We start from the raw sequence: 21,603 nt of genomic DNA, 5'->3' as shown, positions 1-21,603 counted from the left end.
CCTTACTCAGTTGAATGAACTTCTGGGGTGGGATCCGCAACGTTTGTTGTTGTTGGAGGGTGAATCTGAGCCGGAGGATGGGCGAGTCCACTTCATCATCTCCCCTTAATGTGCCCTCCCCCACCTCACCCCCCCACACCCCCCCCATTGACTGCGGAGAATGAGAAACCTTTGGACAGGGAGAGGAGCCAGATAATAAACCCCAATGATTAAAGATTGAGACCCGCGGAGAGAAACATGTCGGTGGCCTTTGCATCTGCCCGTCCTAGAGGCAAAGGGGAGGTCACTCAGCAAACTATCCAGAAGGTAAACGCCTGGAGGGGTAGAGGGAGCACCCCCAAAACCCCCGTAGCCTGATGGGGGTGGGGGGAACTTAATTTTGAGGTGCTAATGAACGTACAATGGCAGGGGAGAGGGAGAACTAGTGAATTTCAAGGATTGAAAAGATGGACAACTAGGGGGAGGAGGTGGAACAAAGCAAGGTGTGCAGATCGGTGCAAACCGGCTAGTCACCCTGGGAACTATTGCAACCAGTCATTGTATCCTGACAGGGGCTTGCTGCCGGGTCCTGCATCCCCAATCTTGCAGCCGGGCAACTATTGCATCTGATTATTGCAGCTGGGCAACTATTGCAGTTACATGCAAGCAGGCGTCACGCATTGCAATGGGTAATGTGAACAGACACACGCGCGCACGCACACACGCCTCTGTGGCAGTATCTGCACGGGGACAACGTTGTTGCTATTCTTGTCATTTCTTTGTGGAAAAGAAGCAGAGCTGCCTCCATCCCCCCGGCAAGTTTGTTTTCGTGCTTTTTCTCGCCTTTAAACTGGGGGAATGCTTTGGAAACTCAGCTTTGTAAGGCGCTGTCAGTACTAGCAGGTGTGATTAATACTGTCTGAGGCAAATGCACTATGGTGGTGGCGGGGGGCGGGGGGGGGAGGTTGGAAATCCCAGTCGCGGGGTGAAGCTTTTCTGGAAATGGAGAGGGGCGGTATTAAAATTTTATTTTAACGTTGGGCAGGTCGCAGGTTTTTTGTTTTTGATTTTGGGCTAGGGTTCCTCTGTGAAGCCCGGGGTGATCAGTGCAGTGCACTCGGGAAGTTGGCCGGCGGCAAAGACGGTCGCAGCTCACGGTTCTCTTTCTTGCTAGAGCCTTGTAAATGATACAAGGTGCTGAGCGCTTCTGGTCCACTGAGCTGTTTTCCTTAAATTAGATGACCCTAGTGGGTTCACCCTCTCTTCTCCCCAGGATGTATGGGGTTCTACAATCTGGCAGCAGCCCCTCAGCCCTTGCAGGATGGGGATGGGGACTCTGGCAGGGAAATAAAAACCTCTCTTCGGAACCGAGACCCCAAGCTATTTGTCAGTTATAATGGCGAATGCGAAAAGGTGTCTGTGTTAAGAGAGCAGCCAGCTAGCTGCTCCTCAGAGTCTTCCATCCAAGGCAAGCCAACCATCTCTGCAGCCTACGTACGGCCCCGAGCAACGGATCCTCCCCTCCAGCTGAGCGATTGGGACGGGTAGCTAAGCAAGCTGGTAGCCTGAGTCTCCAGCTCAGTTACTTCCCTGAACTGGATGGATGGATAGATGGACCTAAGTAGTTATGGAGGTAGTACTTTATGATTTTTCTTTGTAACTTCTCGGAGTGCAAAGGTATCAGTGCAGGTGTGTGGGGAAGCAGGATTGAACTTTATCTCCCCCAAACTCAACCTTGGGTTGAAATGCTTGACTGAAATACTCAGCCACAAGGACTTGAGGTTGAGAAAGGGATGTGAGTATTTTAAATCTTGGAACTTCCTACAAAGAAAACCTGTGATAAATGTAGCAAACAGCCTTGTATATATGTGTTTGTAAATGCATCACTAATGCATATTCCTATTTTAAATTGTTTTATTACATTCAGTTTCCTACCTCCTTATTTAACAAAAACTTTCTGAATTTTGGTTTCAAGTTTAGCATTCTTTCTTGGAGTGGAATTAAAATGGATTTTGTCATCCTTTTAAATATCTTTAAAATAAAATTTATTTCTCAAAATTGCTACTTTTAATTTTTATGGTTATTTGATAAGGTTTACAATTCAGAAAAAATGTTATTAATTATTACGTCTCTGACTATTGTTGAATGTATGTTGTAAATGTGATGTTGGGGCAAAAAATGAAAAGAAGGTATTGCAATGTTAGTGCCAATCCTCTTTGCATCTCCACCATGCTAGCAGTGGTAATGCATTGGTCTTGAAACAGAATGCTTGATTCATGATATATGCTTACCTGTGGGGAGAAGGGAGAGTGTTAAAAAGGCTGTTGTGAGTTAAGAAGATATGGTCCAAGTCTAGGTTCTGCTGTTGTGTGGTCTTGGGGAATTTAGTTGAATTCAATAAACAATAATAATAACTGACTATGATGGGACATCAGTTTTTACAAAGTGCTTCTCATACTTTAATTGTTCCTCACACCAACCTGGTGAGATAGCTATAATATCATCTCTTTACAGTTTTGAGGAAATTGAGGATCAGAGAGATTTGTGATTTGCCTATGACTACCTTTAAACTGAAGTCCCACCTTCAGCAAGAAGCCTTTCCCCAATCCTTTTTAATCTTAGTACTTTCCCCTTAAGATGACCTCCAAGTTATTTTGTATGTATGTATGTATGTATGTATGTATGTATGTATGTATGTATGTATGTATATGTATGTGTGTGTATATATATATATGCATATATATATTTATATATATATGCATATATATGTCTTCTTCGACCCCATTAGATTGTGGGCTCCTTGAGAGCAGGGACTATTTTTTTTTCCTTTCTTTGTATCCTCAGTGATTAGCACAGTGCCTGGCACATATTGGGTACCTAATAAATGTTCTTGATTGATTAACTGTGGTTATACCAGTAAATATGTGCCAGAAATAACTTTGGAACCCAAATCTTTTCTGATTACAAGTCTAGTCCTTTTTCTAGCACACTAGAGCCCTACATTGTCTGGAATATTGTGCCACGGGATGGGAGAGATATAGTTTGGCTAAGACTCTGTCTCACTCATCATAAAGTTTACGTAACTAACTCTTGTGAGCAGCTTTAGGTTCCTCAACTGTTAAATGGTGAGAAGAATACTTATCCTACCTACTGTTCAGGGTTATTGTGAGTAAAGCCTTGTTAGAAAGTCAGTCCTGAAGTGCCATAAGATGCAAGTAGTGATAATAGAATTGATTTTTTAACTGAATGTAGACAATATTTCTTACTAATTTGCTTTTTAAATTTGTGGAAACATTTAGCAATCCACCACATAGACTGCTGTGACATGATACATTATCTACCTTGTTTCTAGCACTTAATAATTTGTTTTTATACCATAGACCTAGAGCTTCAGAGGACTTAGAACACAAGAGACTGCAAAATTTGTCAAGTTTGATTGAGGAGACCCAAAAAGTGGTGTGTTTAGAATAGCACATTGCTTAAAATGTTGGGGAAGCAGTTTCTCAATAGGACTTTTGTTTGGTCTTTGAAGACTTTGGTTTTGTAGCAAAGTTAAACTGTAGACACAGGCACATATAGGAAATATGAAAGGTACCCACATCTGCCAGGTCAGTTGTGATTACAGATCATTGAATTCCTAATACCTTGTTGGTGTTGTTTCTAACTTTCTGAGTATAATAAGCATAGTTATTTATTACTGAATCCACCTTTAATTTTAACATACAACCCCAAGCTTCATATTTGTACCTTGTTCAAAAACCATGTTAAAATCCACCAAGTGATCCTGGCCTGACAGAGATCTAAATATCTAAACATATAGGTATGGTCTGAAGGAATCAGAACCAAAATGAATTACTCTGTAGGCTTCTCTTAAAGCACCACATTACTTCAGAAAAGAAAAAAAATCTGAAGTGAGGTGAAGCTACAGAATAGTCTGCACTGGCTTAACTTGATATTAGCCAAAATCCCCAGCTTCATGTAGAAGAAGCATGACACTGCCAACAGCGAATGGAGGAATGAATGTGTGTGTGTGTGTACTGGGGAAGGGAGTATCTTGATTTCTGGGGAGAAAAGGGGTAGGGCTATACAGACTGCTGTAATAAAATCAGGCCCAAGAACTGAGAAATTCCCCAGCATGAAGAAGGTGGAGAAGGTCTTCACTCTCCTTCGTGGCCTATTTGTTGAACACATTCTGGGAAAGGTGAGGAATGTACCCAATTCATCTTTTATGTCCCACATGTCCATCACCAAAATTCAAGTCTTGGCAAAGTGGCCTAAAGCAAAATTTCCTCACTTAAGCTTCAGTTTCCTATCTATAAAATAGGCATAATAATACTTGCACAGTTAACTTCACTGGGATTCTTTGGGTCATGAGATCCTAGTCCAGGGGTGGGGAACCTGCAGGCTTGAGGCCCTCTAGGTTAAGTGTAGCCCTTTGACTGAATCCAAACTTCACAGAACAAATCCCCTTGATAAAAAAATTTGTTCTGTAAAACTTGGACGCAGGCCACATGTGGCCTCAAGGCCGAAGGTTCCCCAACCCTGGTCTAGCATTTAGAGCTGAAAGAGGTCTTAAAGATCATCTCGTCTAACCACTATTTTACAGATGGGGAAACCGAAGTCTCTAGAGGTTAAGTAGCACCTAGCAGATAGGTGGAAATGCAGATGGAGTGCTAGGCCTGGAGTCAGGAAGGTCTAAGTTCAAATTTGGCCTTATATACTAACTGCGTGATCTGGGTAAATCACTTATCCACTGTCTGCCTCAGTTTTTTCAACTGTAAAATGAGGATCATAATAGCATCTACCTTCCAGAGCTGTCGTGAGGATCAAATGAAATAATATTTGTAAAGCACTTAGCACACTGCCTGCATATTGTAGGTGCTTAGTAAATGCTTATTCCTTTCTCCTTCCCTTAAGTGACTTGTCCAGTGTCACATCAGCTGTAAGGATCAAATGAGTTGTGGGATGTTAATATATCTTAAAGTGGAAAATGCTGTTTGGGGGTTTTATTATTGAGTGCTTCCTATGTGGGGTTTACTAGATGGTATAGAAGTCTCTGGAGAAATAGAAAGATAGTATATGGTTTTTGTCCTCAGGTAAGGACAGGAAAAAAGACGTATATACCAGGAAAGGTAACTAATGTGCCAACGTATGAGAAGACCTAGACAATTGCTGAAGATCGTAGAAAGACATTAGTGTAGATGGAAATAGTAAGGGAAATTTTTATGGAAGGGTGGGATTTGAGTTTGGCCTTGAAAAATAGTTGAAATTTGGATAGGTAAAGAGAGAGGCAAGAGGTTGTCTAGGGGACAAGGTACAAGTACCTAACACATAATGTTCGATAAATGTTCAATGATTGAATGCTTTACTTTATGTGTCTTTTGTATATTGCTTGCCATATATATGACATGGAATACAATGGTCTTTGAAGGACAATTATAAAGAAGCTAATGGGTATGAGCATGCTGTACCATATGAGGAACTCCCAAGAAGAATAAATGTAAAAAATGTCATCAAGAAATGACACTACAGGATGAGAAGATGGGCTGGTCTCATGGTAAGGGTCAGGGAAGAGAGGTGCTTGGCCAGAGTAATCCACTGCTACTTTCATGGAGTCAGGGGACAGTGGGGAAAGCTGCCATCACATTTGGTGCATCCTCATTGTGAAAGTTACGGGAGAATGTGACTGCAAGTCCCATAGGATGAGAAAATATCTATGGTTTAGGGTCTGTATTGTTGGAGGGATGTTCCAAATCTATGAGACTTCATCCATTTGAATTGATGCATTTCGCATACTGTAATTTTCATTTTTGACTTTGTATTCCCAGGATTTAGCACGTGGTGTTAAATGTTTGGCTCACTGTTGATTGAAGTGACAGAAAAATATAGATCTACATGTGAGTGAAGCAACGATTCCAACATGTCCAAAACAGATCACATAATCTTCCATTCCAAACCCACTCCTCTTCTAGATTTCCTTCATACTGTGCCACCAACCATTCTTCTAGCCATCTAGGTTTGCAACCTGTCCTCATGAGTTTTTAGTGACAAAAGGAGTGTAGGCATAGCACATACGGGTATACAAGGAAGTTTTATGAGATTGAAAAGAGCTGCATAGTCAGGCTGCGTAGTGAGGTGAAATCATTTAGTATGGGAATTCTCAAAAAGGTGTAGAAGTTAGCAGATGGGGACCCATGCATGTCTAGTGAGTTAATTCCTTCGTCTCAGATGCTGGGTACATGCGACAATGCTATGTCTTGTACAAGGAAGGCATTTTCTATATAACCAACTCTTGATTGTATACCCCATTGTTAATTACAATTGTTTAAGGCTAGGTTGATTATCTCGTGTGATGACAATGGGTTATTTTTCAGTATTTAAGAGATAGGACATTCTGCTGTTATATGCAACATAACAAATGTTTGTTTTTTTAATTATGGGAAATATTAACAATTAGCAGTTCAAGTCAATAAATACTTATTAATTTAAATTATTTCTGAAAAATTTTTTTAGAATTTCATAATACTCCTTGTGATAATTGACAATATTCTAAGGTATCATTAATGACATGTGGTTTCCCCAAGCCATCATCTGACTCTTTGATTCTCTTTCAAAACAAAATTCGTAGAAAAAGCTGTCTATACTCATTACCACCATTTTACTCATATTTTAATTACTTCTCAATTCCTTGTAATCTGGCTTCTGATCCTATCATTTAACTGAAGCTACTCTTTCCAAGGTTATTAGCAATCTCTTAATTGCCAAACCCAATGGCTTTTTCTTAGTCGTAATCCTTCTTGACCTCACTGTGGCATTTAAGACTCCTCCTGGATTTCCTCTCTTTCCTGGATTTTCATGGCACTGCTCTCTTCTGGTTCTCCTCCTGCCTGTCTGACTATTTCTTCTTTTGCTTAGTTATCACATTTATTTCCCACCCCCTTTGTGTGGGTGTACTCTAGGGCTCTGTCTTGGGCCATCTTCTCTCTCTCAACTCTTGCTTAGTGATTTAAGTACTGTGTCTATGCAGATGACTCCTAATTCTACATAGCCAGCTCTCATCTCTGCCCTAAACTCTAGTCTTTCATTATCAACTATCTGCCATATATCTCCACCGAGATAACCCACAGGCCCCTCAAATTCAGTACGCTCAAAATAAAACATTATTTTCCCCAGTCCTGCCCTTCACCACTTCAACAATCTCTTCTCTGTTTTATATTTAAATTTCTTCACAATCTAGCTCTAATTTATGCTTCTAGATGGACGTCACATTGTTCTCCATCACATAATTAATGTCTGAACCATACTGGCTTTCTTGGTGTTCCTTCCATAGAGGCTTGTCTCCTTCATCCATGCTTTCATACAAATTATTGCTTTGCCCAAAACCCTCTCTCTCCTTACCTCTCCCTCTTAGAATCTTTTGTTTTCTTCAAGGCTCAGCTCAAGTGCCACCTCCTGCAGGAAGTCTTTCCAGATTTCATCTTGTTATTAGCATTTCCCCCACATGCTTTGTGTTTATTTTGTCTGTGTTTTATATTTAGATCTCTGTGTACAAGTGACTTCCATTCAATATAATGGAAGGTCCCTAAGAGAAGGACTGTTTAATTTCTCTCTAGATCTCCCTAACATTTAGCACAGTAGTGGCTACTTCATAAATGTTTGTGGAATTTCAATAATGTGGACAGTTTCCCACTAACAGATCATAAAGCCTCTATAACCCATCCTGGACTGTTGGCCATGTTTTCTTTTAAGTTCTCTATAGAAGAACAATCCAATTTAATTAAAGTCTTCCTTTGGTTCTTTTATTATCCAAAGCATTTTCTAGACACATGATCAACAACTTTTTTTTCAGGTAATAGTCATAGTTTTGACTATTTTCACATAGAAAAGTTACCACATATAATAAGTACTTACAACACTTTGATGAGTCTCTGATGTAACTGCTATGTGTAATCCCTCTACCAATATAGATAGACCATAGCACCTCCAAGCCCACTTGTCCTGTAAGATTCTTGTCCATGTCTACAGATAAGCTGTTAACAAGGTACTGATTTTCACATGGTAGGTAGAATTCACCTTTCTGAGGGAAAAGGTATAAGAAGAAAAAGTAATTCTATATAATGGAATAAATCCCATTCTGTTGCTGTAATGTTAAAGAGGATAGTTAAAATCTTAGCCAAAAAACAGACCTATGATCCATTTGGTATTATTTTCTTACCAATGATAAAGCTGGGTGGTGTATGCGGTGGGTGTATTGGTGCACACAGATTTGGACTCGCAAAGAATGTATAAATTATGACCTGACATGATGCCTTTCTCATGAGTTCACTCAATTGCTGTTACTTGATGATATAATTTACACTACTGATCAATATATCTAATATTTAATTCATTTTTAGGTGTTTGAGGTTGGGGGAGAAGTGATGTATTTATGTGAATGTATATGTATACACAAGTATGCACATAAATATTCACATACGTTGCAAGTTTTGAATTGAGATTTCACTGGTTTAAGGAACTGGTAGGAAACTCTCTCTGCTAATTTAGATCTGAGACTTTTCTGTAACTCAGTGTCTTAGAGAGTTGCTTGATACAACAGAAGGTTAAATGATTTGCCCAGTGCCACACATTTATGTGTCACAAGAGGGACTTGGATGCCCTTGAAGTGGAGTCTTTCTGTCTTCAAGGCCAGCTTTCTATCCAGTATGCCATGCTGCCTATCATCATCATCATCTTCATCATCATCATCACCAACTTCACCATCATCATCAATAATAATAACTGACATTTACGTAGCCTTTTAGAGTTTCAAAGCACTCTAAATGAAATATTTCATTGGAATCTCAAAAGACCTTGAGATACAGCAGTCCAGTGACTCCCAAGCTAATTTGATTGAGTACATTTTAGTGTTTGATACATGTTGATGCTACAATGTTGAGCTATTGTATGAAATACCCCGAGATAAAGCAGTTTAAGGAAAATTTGGGAACAAAACAGTAAATTGAGCCTATTTTCATATAGAAAAGTTACCACATAAAAGTACTTACAACACTTTGATGCATCTCTGATTTAACTTGGATGTGTAATCTCTCTACCTTATATAGATGGATCATAGTACCTCCAAGCCCACTTGTCCTGTAAGATTCTTGTCCATGTCTACAAGTGCTGCAGGCCTTCAGTTCCTTTAATGTTTCATGGATACTAGTGAAGCACTTGGGCTTTCTGTTTGCTATTTGGTACTCTTACTATTGGTCTTGTTGCCTTTTCATTGATATCTTAGTCACCTGTATTTCTTTAGAAATTCTTTGGATTTTTTGTGGTATCCATAATTCATTGTCATAGCTTCACCAGGAGAATGTTGGTGTTCAGATATTTTTGGTAAATACAGAATGTCATGCTTATTCTTTTAAAGGGGAAAATAACACTAATTTCAACGTTTTCTCAGAGAGCCCTTTTTGACATTCTCTGGTTTGAGTGGAGAACATTTTGGAAAACCTTGAACTAATTCGTTCACCTGATCAAATGAGATAATGTGTTAAGTAGCATAGATTTTAGAACTGGAAAAGATACTAGCAGCCATCTAACCAAACGCCTTCATTTTACAAATGAGGAAACTGGGCCTAAAGAGTTTGTGTCTTGCCCACATGGCAGAGCTAGGATTTGAAGCGCTCTAACTTTGAGAACTGTTCAAACTAATATAAATATCAGCTATTTAGTCGTCTTGAGCAGGTCCTAAAGATCTTCAGGAAATGAGAGTTTATAGTCACTCTGGTTTGAGGAGGACCATTCCTACTTCAAAAGATACTTTTCTCACCTTTTCAGGAGACATGAAAAAAAATTCTTTTCAGGGGTCAAACTGTAAATATTCCAAAGAAGACTTACACGTTGACTTAAATTTATAATAAGCTCTAGACATCCACTCCCATAGAACAGGTTTTAAAAGGGGGAGGGATGGAAAAGATAAGAGGAGAGTACTGATCTGACATAGGAGGAGGGAGAGAATTTCTTAGAGAAGAGAAAAGAAAGAAGACTCGGGGCTCAGAAAACAAAGCAAAGGAGAAAGAACACTAGAGTGCTCTAGAGGATCACTGGATGAGTATTAATAAGCATTCTGTGGCCTACTTGGCTTGGACTTCAGTATTGGCACTTCTTTAAGACAGTTGGCCACTGGTTACAATTTATCCACTGCTCTATCTCCAAACCTTCAAAGACTCTGAATGGACAGACTATCAGAGGAGGAATTATTTTTTGCATGTGGCAGCAACAACTAAAACAATCTCCCCTTGTGAGATAGCTGATGTTTAAGGATGGAAGTTAACCATTCTTGATTAACTGAGTACAAGGTATATACTCTAGCCCCATTTTTCTATACTTAGTCTTTCCACACCTTCCAAAACTCCAAAATATGAGATTGTTAATGTGTCACCCAAAAGACAATGTAGTGTAATTTTAAAAAAAAGAGGCCAGGGGACATTTTACAAGTCATTTACCCTCTCGGTTTTCTTCAGTAAAATGAGATTATTGAGTTAGGTGGTTCCTAAGGTCTTTTTCCAGCTCTGATGATTCTAGGATTCTATGATACTCAACAACCTTGGAGCGATCACCAACACTTCACTCTCCCTCTTCCCCACCACCGTATCCAGCCAATTATCAGGTCTTCTCAATTCAAACTCCACAACATCCTTCACATTCTAGGGTTCTAGAGTCATGCTTTACAGATGAAAATGATCTCGGAGGCCATCCAATCCAACCCCGTGGTTTTACGGATAATATCCATCTCCTTCTTGCCACCCACACAGCTATCACTTTAGTTCAGGTCCTTTATCACCTCTCACCAGAACTATTTTCCTCTATTCCAAAGTTCTATGTGGTGTTCTCATATTATTTCCTGTAGCGTGATAGACTTTTTGATTTGCTATTTCTGTCCAGGAGAGCTATGATCTTCAAGTTATTGCTGCACATCCTCTCTTCAAGGTCAGTTGCTTTGATTTGTACGGAATTCATGTGTTCTCTTAATGTCGTCATATTTCACTTCTCTCCTGCCAGTTTCTTCTATACTGGCTTTCCAGTTTATTCTGCACTCTTATTTGTGCTTTTCTTCTTTTTGATGAGTTCTTATTTCTAACCAAAGTTCATTCTTAATTTCTTCTTTTAACAGTTTTTTCTCTTTCCCTGAACCATCTTGGCTTTTCTTGTCACATGACCTCTCAGGAGGCCACAGGATTCTGTTTTCTTGTTGGCAAATTTTGGCTTCATACTATAATACTTATTTAATGTGCTCTGGACTTTTTTTGACCTTTCCTCATTTTTGTTTCTGTCTTTATGATCCTTTCTGTTGGCTAAGTTTTTATTCAGACTTTCTCAAGCTTTTGGTCTTTCACATTTTCCTTATATTCCCAGTCATTTTCCTCTAGTTTCTCTTCATTCTTTTCTTCCTTCTGCCCTCGCTCCCCCCTTTTCCTTCTTTCCCTCCTTGACCCCTGACCTCACATGGAGGGAGAGGGGAAGAGGGTAGCTGCATGGATCTTTGCCATATAGAAAGGAGAGGGAGAAGGAGGGAAAAAAACTGGTTTTGCATACCCTTTCTCCTCAGGGCTGATATTCTTTTCCTTCCCCCTTTTCCCTTCCTCCAAAAAAAGCTGCATATCCTTCTTTAGTCAGTTTCCAGTTCCTTCACCTTACTGAACAGATACTTTCTTCTCCAGTGAGGGGGAGGGTTCAGGAAGAATCATTTCCATAGGGGTGAAGGGATGGACAAGGATCCCTACACCTTGACTCTGAATCACAAATCTATGAGTTTGACAGACTCACTTAACTTGAGGGGTGGGGATGAGGGTGAGGGTGGGTAGTAGAAGGAAGATAAGTACTCTATAAGAGAGCTTTAAGGATTTTAGTTAGTTGAAGTTATTTCATGAGATTTTAATCTCGTATAGTGTTTCTGCCATCTTGTTTTATAGATTTAACTTTAATTACACATCTGGCACATAATTACTTTTTCTGAGGGCTTTGTGCTGCTGAGAGCGACTTGCCTCCACCAGAACTATTGCAATGGAATGGAAAGAGCACTGGATTTGGAGTTAGAGGACCTGCATTCAAATCTTGGCTCCATATGTGTGACTGGACAAGTCAAGTAACTTTTCTGAAAATAAGAGAGTTTCTCAAGGCCTTGGTTTCCTCATCTGTAATGTGAGGGATTTGGGTTATGTAGTACCATGTAAAAGAACATTCACTCTAGAATTGGAGAACCTGCCTTCAAATCTGTCCTCTGATACTACCTAAGTGACCTAAGTTAAGTCACTTAGATCTCTCTGGGCCACAGTTTCTTCTTCTGTAAAATGAGCCAAATTTGACTAGATGGCCTCTAAGATTCCCTCTAACCTTAGCTCTATGATCCTATAACTAGGTGACTTCTGAAGTCTCTTTTAGATCCCAATCTCTGATCCTGTGATCCCTGCTCCAATCCATCATGCTTTTTGTTGTTGTTGTTCAGTTGTTTCAGTCATATCCTAATTTTCATGACCCCATTTGGGGTTTTCTTGCAAAGATAAAGGAGTGGTTTGCCATTTCCTTCTCCAACTTATTTTATAGATGAAGAAACTGAGTCAAACTGGGTTAAGTGACTCGCTCAGGGTCACACAGCTAGTTTCTGAGGCTGGGTTTGAACTCATGAAAATGAGTCTTCCTGACTTCAGGTTCTCTGCTTTATCCACCGTGCCACCTAACCACCTGTCCATCATCCTCACAGCTGCCAAATTGTTCTTCCTAAAGCAGGTCTGACCATGTTAGGACTCCCCTGCCCAAGAAGTTTTATTGGCTCCCTCTTGCTTCTAGTAAAAAATTCTTCTAATTGGCCTTTCAAAGTTCCATACAAACTGACTCTAGTCTCTAGACTGATTTCATTTTAGTCCTTTCCACTCAAACACACTACATTCACTGTACATGATATTTCATCAAGGATCATTGATCTAGGACTAGAAAGGACCTCAGAGGCCATCTAGTCCAATTTATTCATTTTAAAGATGAGGAAAATGAGACACAGGGGTGTTAAGTGTCTTGCCTAAAGTCACACAGGTATTAAATATCAAAGGCAAATTTGGAATCCATGTATTCTGATTTAAGAGCCAATGGCTCTTTCCATTGTACCATGTTATATTCCATTTTCCGTGTCTATTCCTTTGTGTCCTCCACGTCTAAAATTCTTTCCCTCCTCACCCCTGCCTCTCTTGAGATCCCTAATACCCTTTCAAGGCTTAGCTCAGGGCCCAACCCCTACAAAAGGCCCTTTCCAGATTGTCTTCCTCCCTCATCCCCATTGTTAGTGCCTTTTTCCCCGCTCCTGAAATTACTTTGTATTCACTTTGTATTTTCTTATCTGTTCATATTGTTTCCATCCGGTAGGGTATAAGGCTGTTCAAGGGCAGAGGCCGATTCATTTTATCTTCACATCCGTAGCATCTAACAGAATGCCTGGCACATAAGCCCTTGATAAATATTTTTTAATTGAATTGAATTAAGCCCTGTTGGCTAGAGAGATTTCATGCTCCTTCTGTTATTTGGTCACAGATTGAGGCCCCTTCTGGCTCTTTTTTGTGCCTTAGACAGCAGAACCTTTTCATTCACGACAAATTCCTCTTCTCTGCCGTGCCTGAAAAGGGCCTCTCTCTCCCTCTCCTTGGTAGTAGAGTAATCATGCTCTCGGTTAGATTCAGGTAGCTCAAGGGCCGTTCCTATTAAGACAGGTGACAATTAGTCATGGTGATGATTACAAACTTTCCTTCCCAGTTTCAATCAAAGGATATGTTATTTCTAGTTTAATTGTACCTAGATGAAAATTGAGAATTGCATCTCAGTGCTCCATGCAAATTTAACACAGATTATGGTCCTGCAAGAAAATGCTCTCACTGTTGATCTGTATTTGCTGAGAATCTAGAGAACTGTCTTAGGTGCCAATTTATTGCCCCTTTTAGAGAATCAAGAAAGTTTTAAAGCCAACTCATAGGATTTAGAATCCTTGTTATTCTAGCAAAGTATGAGCTTGAGCAGGTCCCAGCATGGCCTAGTGGATAGGGCACTGGACTTGGAGGCAGGAAGACTTGGGTTTAACTTCTACCACACTTACTACCTCTGTCACCATGGGTAAGTCACTTAGTCTTTCTGTGAATCAGTTTCCTCATTTGTAAAATGTAGAGATTGGACCAAGATCCCTTCTAGCTCCAAATCTGTATTCCTGTTATGCGTATGAACTGAGCATTTGCCTGTGTGTCTATTATTGGTCTTAGCCCCAAGGATTCTCTTCAGAATACCAGTTATCAGTGGAGGAATCTTTTGGCCACAGTGACTAATGAAGACCATCTATTAAGGCATAAAAGGGAGTTGTGATCTTCACAAGTAGACAGAGGCCCCACACTTTGTTTGAAGTAATCAAGTGAAAAAATTCACCTTTGTTTTCCAGTAATTGCTTGTAGAATTTTGAAGGATGGGTATTTCAAGATCAAAAGAAATGAATGTTTTAAAAGAGAAATTATTATCGAAGCATAGGTGAGGCTTGTCTATGTATTTCTAAAATACTAAGCTTCTGTTATCCACAATACAAGCTTAAAGAGCCAGAATTTTCCCTCAGCATTAAACAATGCTATTTGAAATTTATAATAATGTCCCTTCAGCATTCAGAGATCCAACCCTCTGGCCATTCATTCATTATTCGTTCATACCATAAGCCTTTATGAAGCATTTACTACTTGCAAAGCAGTAGGGACTAGAGATACAAAGATGAAAAAGGAAAGGAAGGAAGGGAGAGAGAAAGAAAAAGACAGAAAGAAATAAGAAAGGAAAGAGAAAGAAAGAAGGAAAGAAAAGAAAGAAAGGAGGAAGGAAAGAAGGAAAGAAAAGAAACAGTCACTTCTCAGGGAGCTCACATTGTACTGGAAGGATACAACATATATGCAAAACATATAAAGTGATTTTGGGGAGAGGAGAAAGAGCCTCAGGAGCTGAACTCCTGAGCTGAACTTTGAAGGGAACTAAGGATTCAAAAAAGTGGAGATGAAAAAGAGAAAATGTCCTGGGAATGAAAGGCATATAAGTGGGATAATTATCAAAGAAAGATTCATTATATTTACAATTGTTCTGGAGTCAATAATATTTTGTTGTATTCTGATCTTTGAAGTTTGGTCAATACTGTTTGTTCCATACGTTGTTGCCCTGGCCAGTCAGGACAAGAATAGGTGCCAGGAATTTACCAGTCTTGTTGACAAAGGACCATAAAACTTTTTTTCCTTGACTTTTTAATACCCAATTCATTTTATTATATTGGCTGTAGTGCGGGTTGGTTAGATTGCCCATATGTATCCCTATATCATAAAATTTTGAGCCTTTTAGAGGCAAAATATTACTTTTAATCACACCATCAGTATGGCTTATAATTTTGTCTGTACTCAATCCAAAAACTCCATATAAAGCTCTGAATTGCTGCCTTAAAAGAATGAATTGGCTATATTTGTATATATGGTAATTCTTAGTTATCCACAAGATTTAAGTAGAAAGAACACTCCATTTTTCCAACTATCCTGAATAAGCAGTTTGCTATATTTGTCATTCTTTTTAAAAAATATTTTGTATGGCCAATACTGCTGAAGATTAATAAGGTTGTAATGGCAACTGCCTTAACTCATCACCTAAATCCTGCCCTTTCCTCAATGGGTTTTATTTCAGTTTGACCATGCTATATGTTCTTAACCAAACCTAATATCTCTTCTAACCTTCAGACTCATGTCTCCAACTGCCCATTAGGCATCTCAAACTAGGTGTTCATAAACATCTTAAACTCAACTTGTCCAAAATCAAACTCATCTTTTTCCCCAAAGCCTTTTCCCCTTCTGAATTTCCCTATTAGCATCGAGGTACCATCCTCCCAGTCACCCAGGATTAAAACCTAGTTGTCATCCTTGACTCCTCACCCTGATCCCCTATATCCAATCTGTTGCCTAGTTGTTTCAACAATCTGGCTAGCAGCTTCTGTGGGGGTGTAAGGTCCACCCACAGCCAGCACCCAGAAAGCTGCCAACAGCACAGGTTCTTTTGATCTGCTTAACTAAGGAAAGCAAGGTGAAGGGGTTGACAAGCTTACTTTAATTCAGCATACAAATATCATTCACTTAGTTCAGGGGAAAAAGCCAGCACCCTAAACTTCAGAACAAAATACAAACAAATTACAAACATCAACAGACAGACCCAATACAATTCATAGTTACCAACATCTAGGTTCAGCCCAGGAGCTCAGAACAAGGACTGGCCCAGAGTCACGCGCCACCACTGCTGTGGCAAAGAGCTCCAAGGATAGACAGCCAACCCCTGGTTTTTATATCTTTTTCAGCGTCAGGGGTGAGTCACACATGCGACTCACCCATGTGACCTAGAATCAACACAGAGAGGCGGACTTAAACCCATGTGGTCTAAAAGCCTCTGCTGTTCCAGACATGTAAACTAGGCCCTCCCTGGAGTTAGCCCCACCTTGGGCCCCACCTTAGTTGCCAATCCACGCCCACTAAGGTTTTACACCTAATAGGGGTTTGGGCCTGGGGCTTAGCACCTAGTAAGGCTCAATGAATTACTCAAAGGGAACAAAAGTCAAACTATTCAAGGGCACTTGTTGAACTAAGTACTAAGGAGCCCATTTTTGCTTACCAACACACTAGTCTTGTCAATTTTACCTTAATAACATTTCTCATATATGCCCCTCCCCCTTCTCTGACGCGGCCACCATGTTGGTGCAGGAGCTTATCTCCTCACACTTAGACTGATGCAAAAGCCTGCTGGTGAGTTTTCCTGCCACAAGTCTCTCCTCATTCCAATCCATCTTCTATTCAGCTGTTAAATCACATTCCTAAAAGCACAGTTCTGACCATTTCATGCCCCTTCTCCTTCGATAAATTTGAGTTGTTCTCTATCATCTCCAAAATCAAATATAAAATCCTCTGTTTGGCACTCAGAACCCTTCACAACATACTCTTCCTCACCTTTCCAGTCTTCTCGTACCTTAAATACCCTCCTCCTTCCTCTTCCCCATTGTTCAGTGACACTGACCTCCCCAAAGTTTCTGGAACATTACACTCCATCTCCATTCTCTGGGTATTTTCATTGGTTCCTCCTCATGCCTAGAATACTCACCTTCCTCGCTCTCTTGTCTTCCCTCCAGGCCCAGGTAAAATTCCATCTTCTACAAAAAACCTTTCCTGAGTCCCCTCAATGTTAGTGCCTTCCCTTTATTGGCTACCTCCAATTTATTCTCATATATTTTATTTGTATATAGTTGTTTACGTATCTCATTAGACTGTGAGTTCTTTGAGTTCAGGGATAGTCTTTTGGCTTTCTTTGTGTCTCTAGCTTTTAGCCCAGTTCCTTATCACATAGTAGGGCCACTAATAAGTACTTGTTAACCGAATGACTTTCTATCTTAAAGAGAACAGTTCCCCAAAAAGAAGTGTTATGTTGTATATGCTTCTCTTGGGAATTTAACTCAGTAATGCATATTTCACATTATACTTTCTTAAGTGATAGAACTCCTTGTAAGTTTGAAGAAAATTAGTCAATGATGAAACTAGAAGCCCATACATTGAAAAATGGAATTCACCATCTTCACACACACACACACACACACACACACACACCCACGCACTCCTCCTCTTCCTCAATCCTCTCCTCTTTTCAACTTCCCTATTTCTGTTAAGGGTACATCATCCTTCTATTCATCCATCTTCAATGCCTCAGAATCATGCTCAGCTCCTCATTTTTTCATTTCATATATTTAATCAGTTTCAATTTTTTGCTGATTCCACATCTACAGCATCTCTTATATTCTGTCATTACCCTAGTTCAGGTCCATATCACCTGTTACCTAGACTATTATAGCAGTCTCTTCTGCCTCGGTTCCCATACTTTTCAATATATCCTTCACACAGCTGCCAAAGGGGTATTTCTAAGGTATGGATCTATTCATGTTACTCTCCTCAACAAACTCTAGTGGCTCCCTAATACTTCTAGGAAAATCAATCTGTTGATCATAAGCATTAAGGAAGAGTTTACTATTTTCCTAAATGCTGGGCCTACAAAGACAAAGCAAAAAGGCAAAAATTCCTCTGTTTAGCATTTAAAGCCCTTGACAAGCTGAATCCAGTCCTTCCATCCCATATACACTGTTCCTCTTCACACATTCATCAATTCAGCCAAGCTGGCATTTTTGCTGCTCCTTGTGTATGGCATTCCATCTCCTGTCTCTGTTGTCCTTTTTTATCTGGGATGCACTCTTTCTACACCTCTGCTTTATATGATCTCGTTTCCTTCAAAGCTCTGCTCAAATATCACCTTCTCTGTGAATCCTTTCATGATAAATCTCCCACCCCACCTTCTCCTGCCTCTCTACCCAATTATCATGTGATTATTTTGTATATATATACTTCTATGTGTATGTATCATCTTCCTATCCTCAACCCATGGAAGGCCCTTTGAGGTTATTATTATATCCTGGGAGATGAGCACAATGTCTGGCTTAGGATAGTCGCTCAATGAGTGTATGCTGATTGATTGTCTCAAGTATAGCATGATATACAAGTTTTAAAAAGAAAGTGAATTTGTATTAAGAATGAAGGGAAATTTTCATATTTGTGCTTCTAAAAGTTCAAATTGCTTTGCAATTAAAAAAATAAAATTAAATTGTTACATTTAATGAAATTGTAATTAAAACATTTAAAATGTGAGTCAATATAAATATATTTACAGAGACATATATTATTTCTTCAAGCTCTGCTCCATAGTGGGCCCTCTTAGAGCCAGGAATACTTGGGGTTCATGTTCTGAGGCCTCTGACGTATATTAGCTTTATGACCAAGGGTAAGTCACTTAACCCATAAGTTCCCTAGGCATTTGCTAAGGATTATAAATTCCAGGTGAGTTAGTTGCTGATTTGTATCAGTGGACAGTTCCCACACTACAGAGTTCTCTATAATGATAAAATCACAGATCTGGCCATCACTACCACCCCACCCCACCCCACCATCTCCCCCACAAAAAAAAAAAATACAGCCTGTATTGGTACTCATTGGACTTTCATATCTCACTAGAATGCCAGAGTAAAATGAAGAAATGGTTTCAGAGGTAGTTTTTCTTTTTTCCTTATTTTCACTTGATCTTGGGGAAGCCCCTGAAAATGTGAGTTTCTGTGGCAGTTTTGTTTTGTGCTTCATTGTGGTGGGGAATCTATATCCTTGTTGAACTTCCAACAGGCCACTCTTAAGAGTAGATACAGTAGCTCCCTCTAGTGGCTCACCTCAACCTTGAAGTAGGGCCACCTCTTGGAACAATTACACTGCAGGATGTTTGCAGTTATAGAAAAGTTAAGAAGAGAAGTGCTCACGTTGAAAGAGAGCTTTCATATTTATAAAATATTTGTTTGGCACTACTTTGGCATCAATTTAGAAATTTATATTCTAGCTTAGAATCTGATTAAAACACTCTCTACTCCAACCTATTTTTTATATTGCTGCCAGGATAATCTAATTCAGAGATCTTAATGGTCATGTCAGTATTACACTCAAAAAATTTCCTTGGTTTCCTTTGTCTTGCATTCAAGTACCTCCATAAATTTGAGGCACTCTTCTTTTGTCTTATATTGTGATAAAAAGCTAAGATAGCCATATCTCATATTGAGAAACAGCATGGTGTAGTGGGTAGAGGTTCAGTCTTTAGAGGAAAAACAGGAAAAAACTTCGGACGTTACTAACTGTGTTGACTGTGGAAAAGTCAGTTAACTTCTCAGTGCCACCAGGCATATATCTAACACTAAAAGTTATAGACAAATTGCCTATCTCCATTAGTAAGAGGGAGTTTCCACATCAGGAGTTGTTTATATCTAAAAAAAAAAATTGCAGTGCTGAAAACAAAAATCTCATATTTTTCTCTTTCATGCATTCTATGGCGAACCCAGTTGGTCTATTCTGTGTCCCAGAACCCATAATGCACCTTCACAAGTTGGTGTCTTCCTTTAGGTTGTTCCATGTGAATACTGAAATAGGCAAAATATATACAAAGAAGACACAAAATAGCAATTGGATATCAGGATAGTCTTCCTGCAGGAAGGATTTTATGAGAGGAGGAGGAAATGTATCCTAAGAATGATGCATAGCTGGGGCAATGGACATAGAATATATGGGGAACAGCAAGGAGACCAGTTTGGCTTAGAACATAGATTGGGAAGGAAAGTACTGCAGAGGCAAAAGAAGTCTGGTAGCAGCTTGTGAACCCTTCAGTGCCAAACAGAGGAGTTTGTATTTGATCCTAGAAGCAATAGAACCACTGGAGCCCATTGAGTAGGGAGAGCGACATGAATGGATGTGTGTCCACTTAGATAACTAAATGAAGGATGAGTTGGAGAGGAGGAGAACCTTGAAACAGGGAGATCGGTTAGGAGGCTATTGGAATAGTTTAGGCAAATGGTAATGATACAGCCTTGAGCTGGTGGCTCTGTGTGAGTGGAAAGAGGAGAAGAAGGAAATGGTTGTTGTTAAGGTAGAGGGGATAAGCAAGACTTGTTGTTGGTTGTATTTGTCCTTCATTCTCAAAGAAGACCATGACATCAAGGAAATGATGACATGACTTGTAGTTGACTGATTGGAGTGAGGGAGGGCTGTGCAAGATCACCAGCCTCACTTTTCCTCCAAAGCCATCTGGATCCAGTGGCCAGATATTCATCAGGATGACTGGAGATGACCCAGGATGCAATGGGAGACCCTGGCCCTTTTAGGCTAAGGCCTTTTCATATACTCACTTAGAGTGAGGTAACACCCATTCAGTGAACTGGCCTCTTAAAGAACTGAGTCAAGGGATGGCTCCTTTAATCAGTAAAAAAAGAGGGGGAAAAATCCAGCTGGGAGGGGAAGACCCTCAGGTTTGCTGTTCCAAAGAGAAAGTTACCATTGACATTCACTCTAAGCCAGGAGGGCCCAAAGTATAGCCATTAAGTGGAGCTTCAGCAGGGATTTATTGTGGTCTATGAGGGAAGGAAGGAAGGAAGGAAGGAAGGAAGGAAGGAAGGAAGGAAGGAAGGAAGGAAGGAAAGAGAGAAAACAAACCCCAAGTCAAATGGGCAGCTTGTGGCCCTCACAATTTGCCTACTGCCAAACATAATGCCTAGACAGTGCCAGGGTGAGGGTGGGACCTGAAGGATCGATCATCTAGCAAAGAAGACTAAGAAGGAATGGGCACAGAGGTAGAAGAACTAGGAGAAACAGTGCCATGAAAACTCAGACAGGAGAAAATGTTTTGTAGAAGGGAGTGATTAACAATTTCAAATGCAATAGAGAGATCAAGAAGGATGAGAATGGAGAAAAGATTATTGGATTTTGCAGTTAAGTGATTGCTGGTAATCTTAGAGAGAGCAGTTTCACTTGAGTGATAAGGTCAGAAGCCAGATTGTAAGTAGGTGAGAAAGGAGTGAAAAGTTCGAAAAGCGTCGACAATTTTTAGTGGAACTTTTAAGGGAAGTTATAATTTTAAAATTGTCTAAAATTTAGCCATCACCTAAATTAAATTAAATTAATTTAGGAGCTGTCACCTAAATGAAATCAAATAAACAGC

General features: G+C 39.8%; 1 protein-coding gene across 1 annotated transcript in view; it reads left to right on the top strand.

Moving 5' to 3' along the window:
* The first annotated feature begins 153 nt into the window (after window positions 1–153).
* The window catches only part of SS18L1 (SS18L1 subunit of BAF chromatin remodeling complex), a 52,107-nt gene continuing 30,657 nt past the window's right edge, over window positions 154–21,603 (top strand). Inside the window, exon 1 of the mRNA XM_036752655.1 lies at window positions 154–306. Coding sequence (XP_036608550.1) covers window positions 238–306 — 69 coding nt within the window. The 5' untranslated portion in view covers window positions 154–237. The remainder of the gene's footprint in view (window positions 307–21,603) is intronic.

Source organism: Trichosurus vulpecula, chromosome 3 (assembly GCF_011100635.1).
Source record: "Trichosurus vulpecula isolate mTriVul1 chromosome 3, mTriVul1.pri, whole genome shotgun sequence".
NCBI lineage: Eukaryota > Metazoa > Chordata > Mammalia > Diprotodontia > Phalangeridae > Trichosurus > Trichosurus vulpecula.
This window is presented reverse-complemented; position numbering and strand designations above follow the sequence as displayed.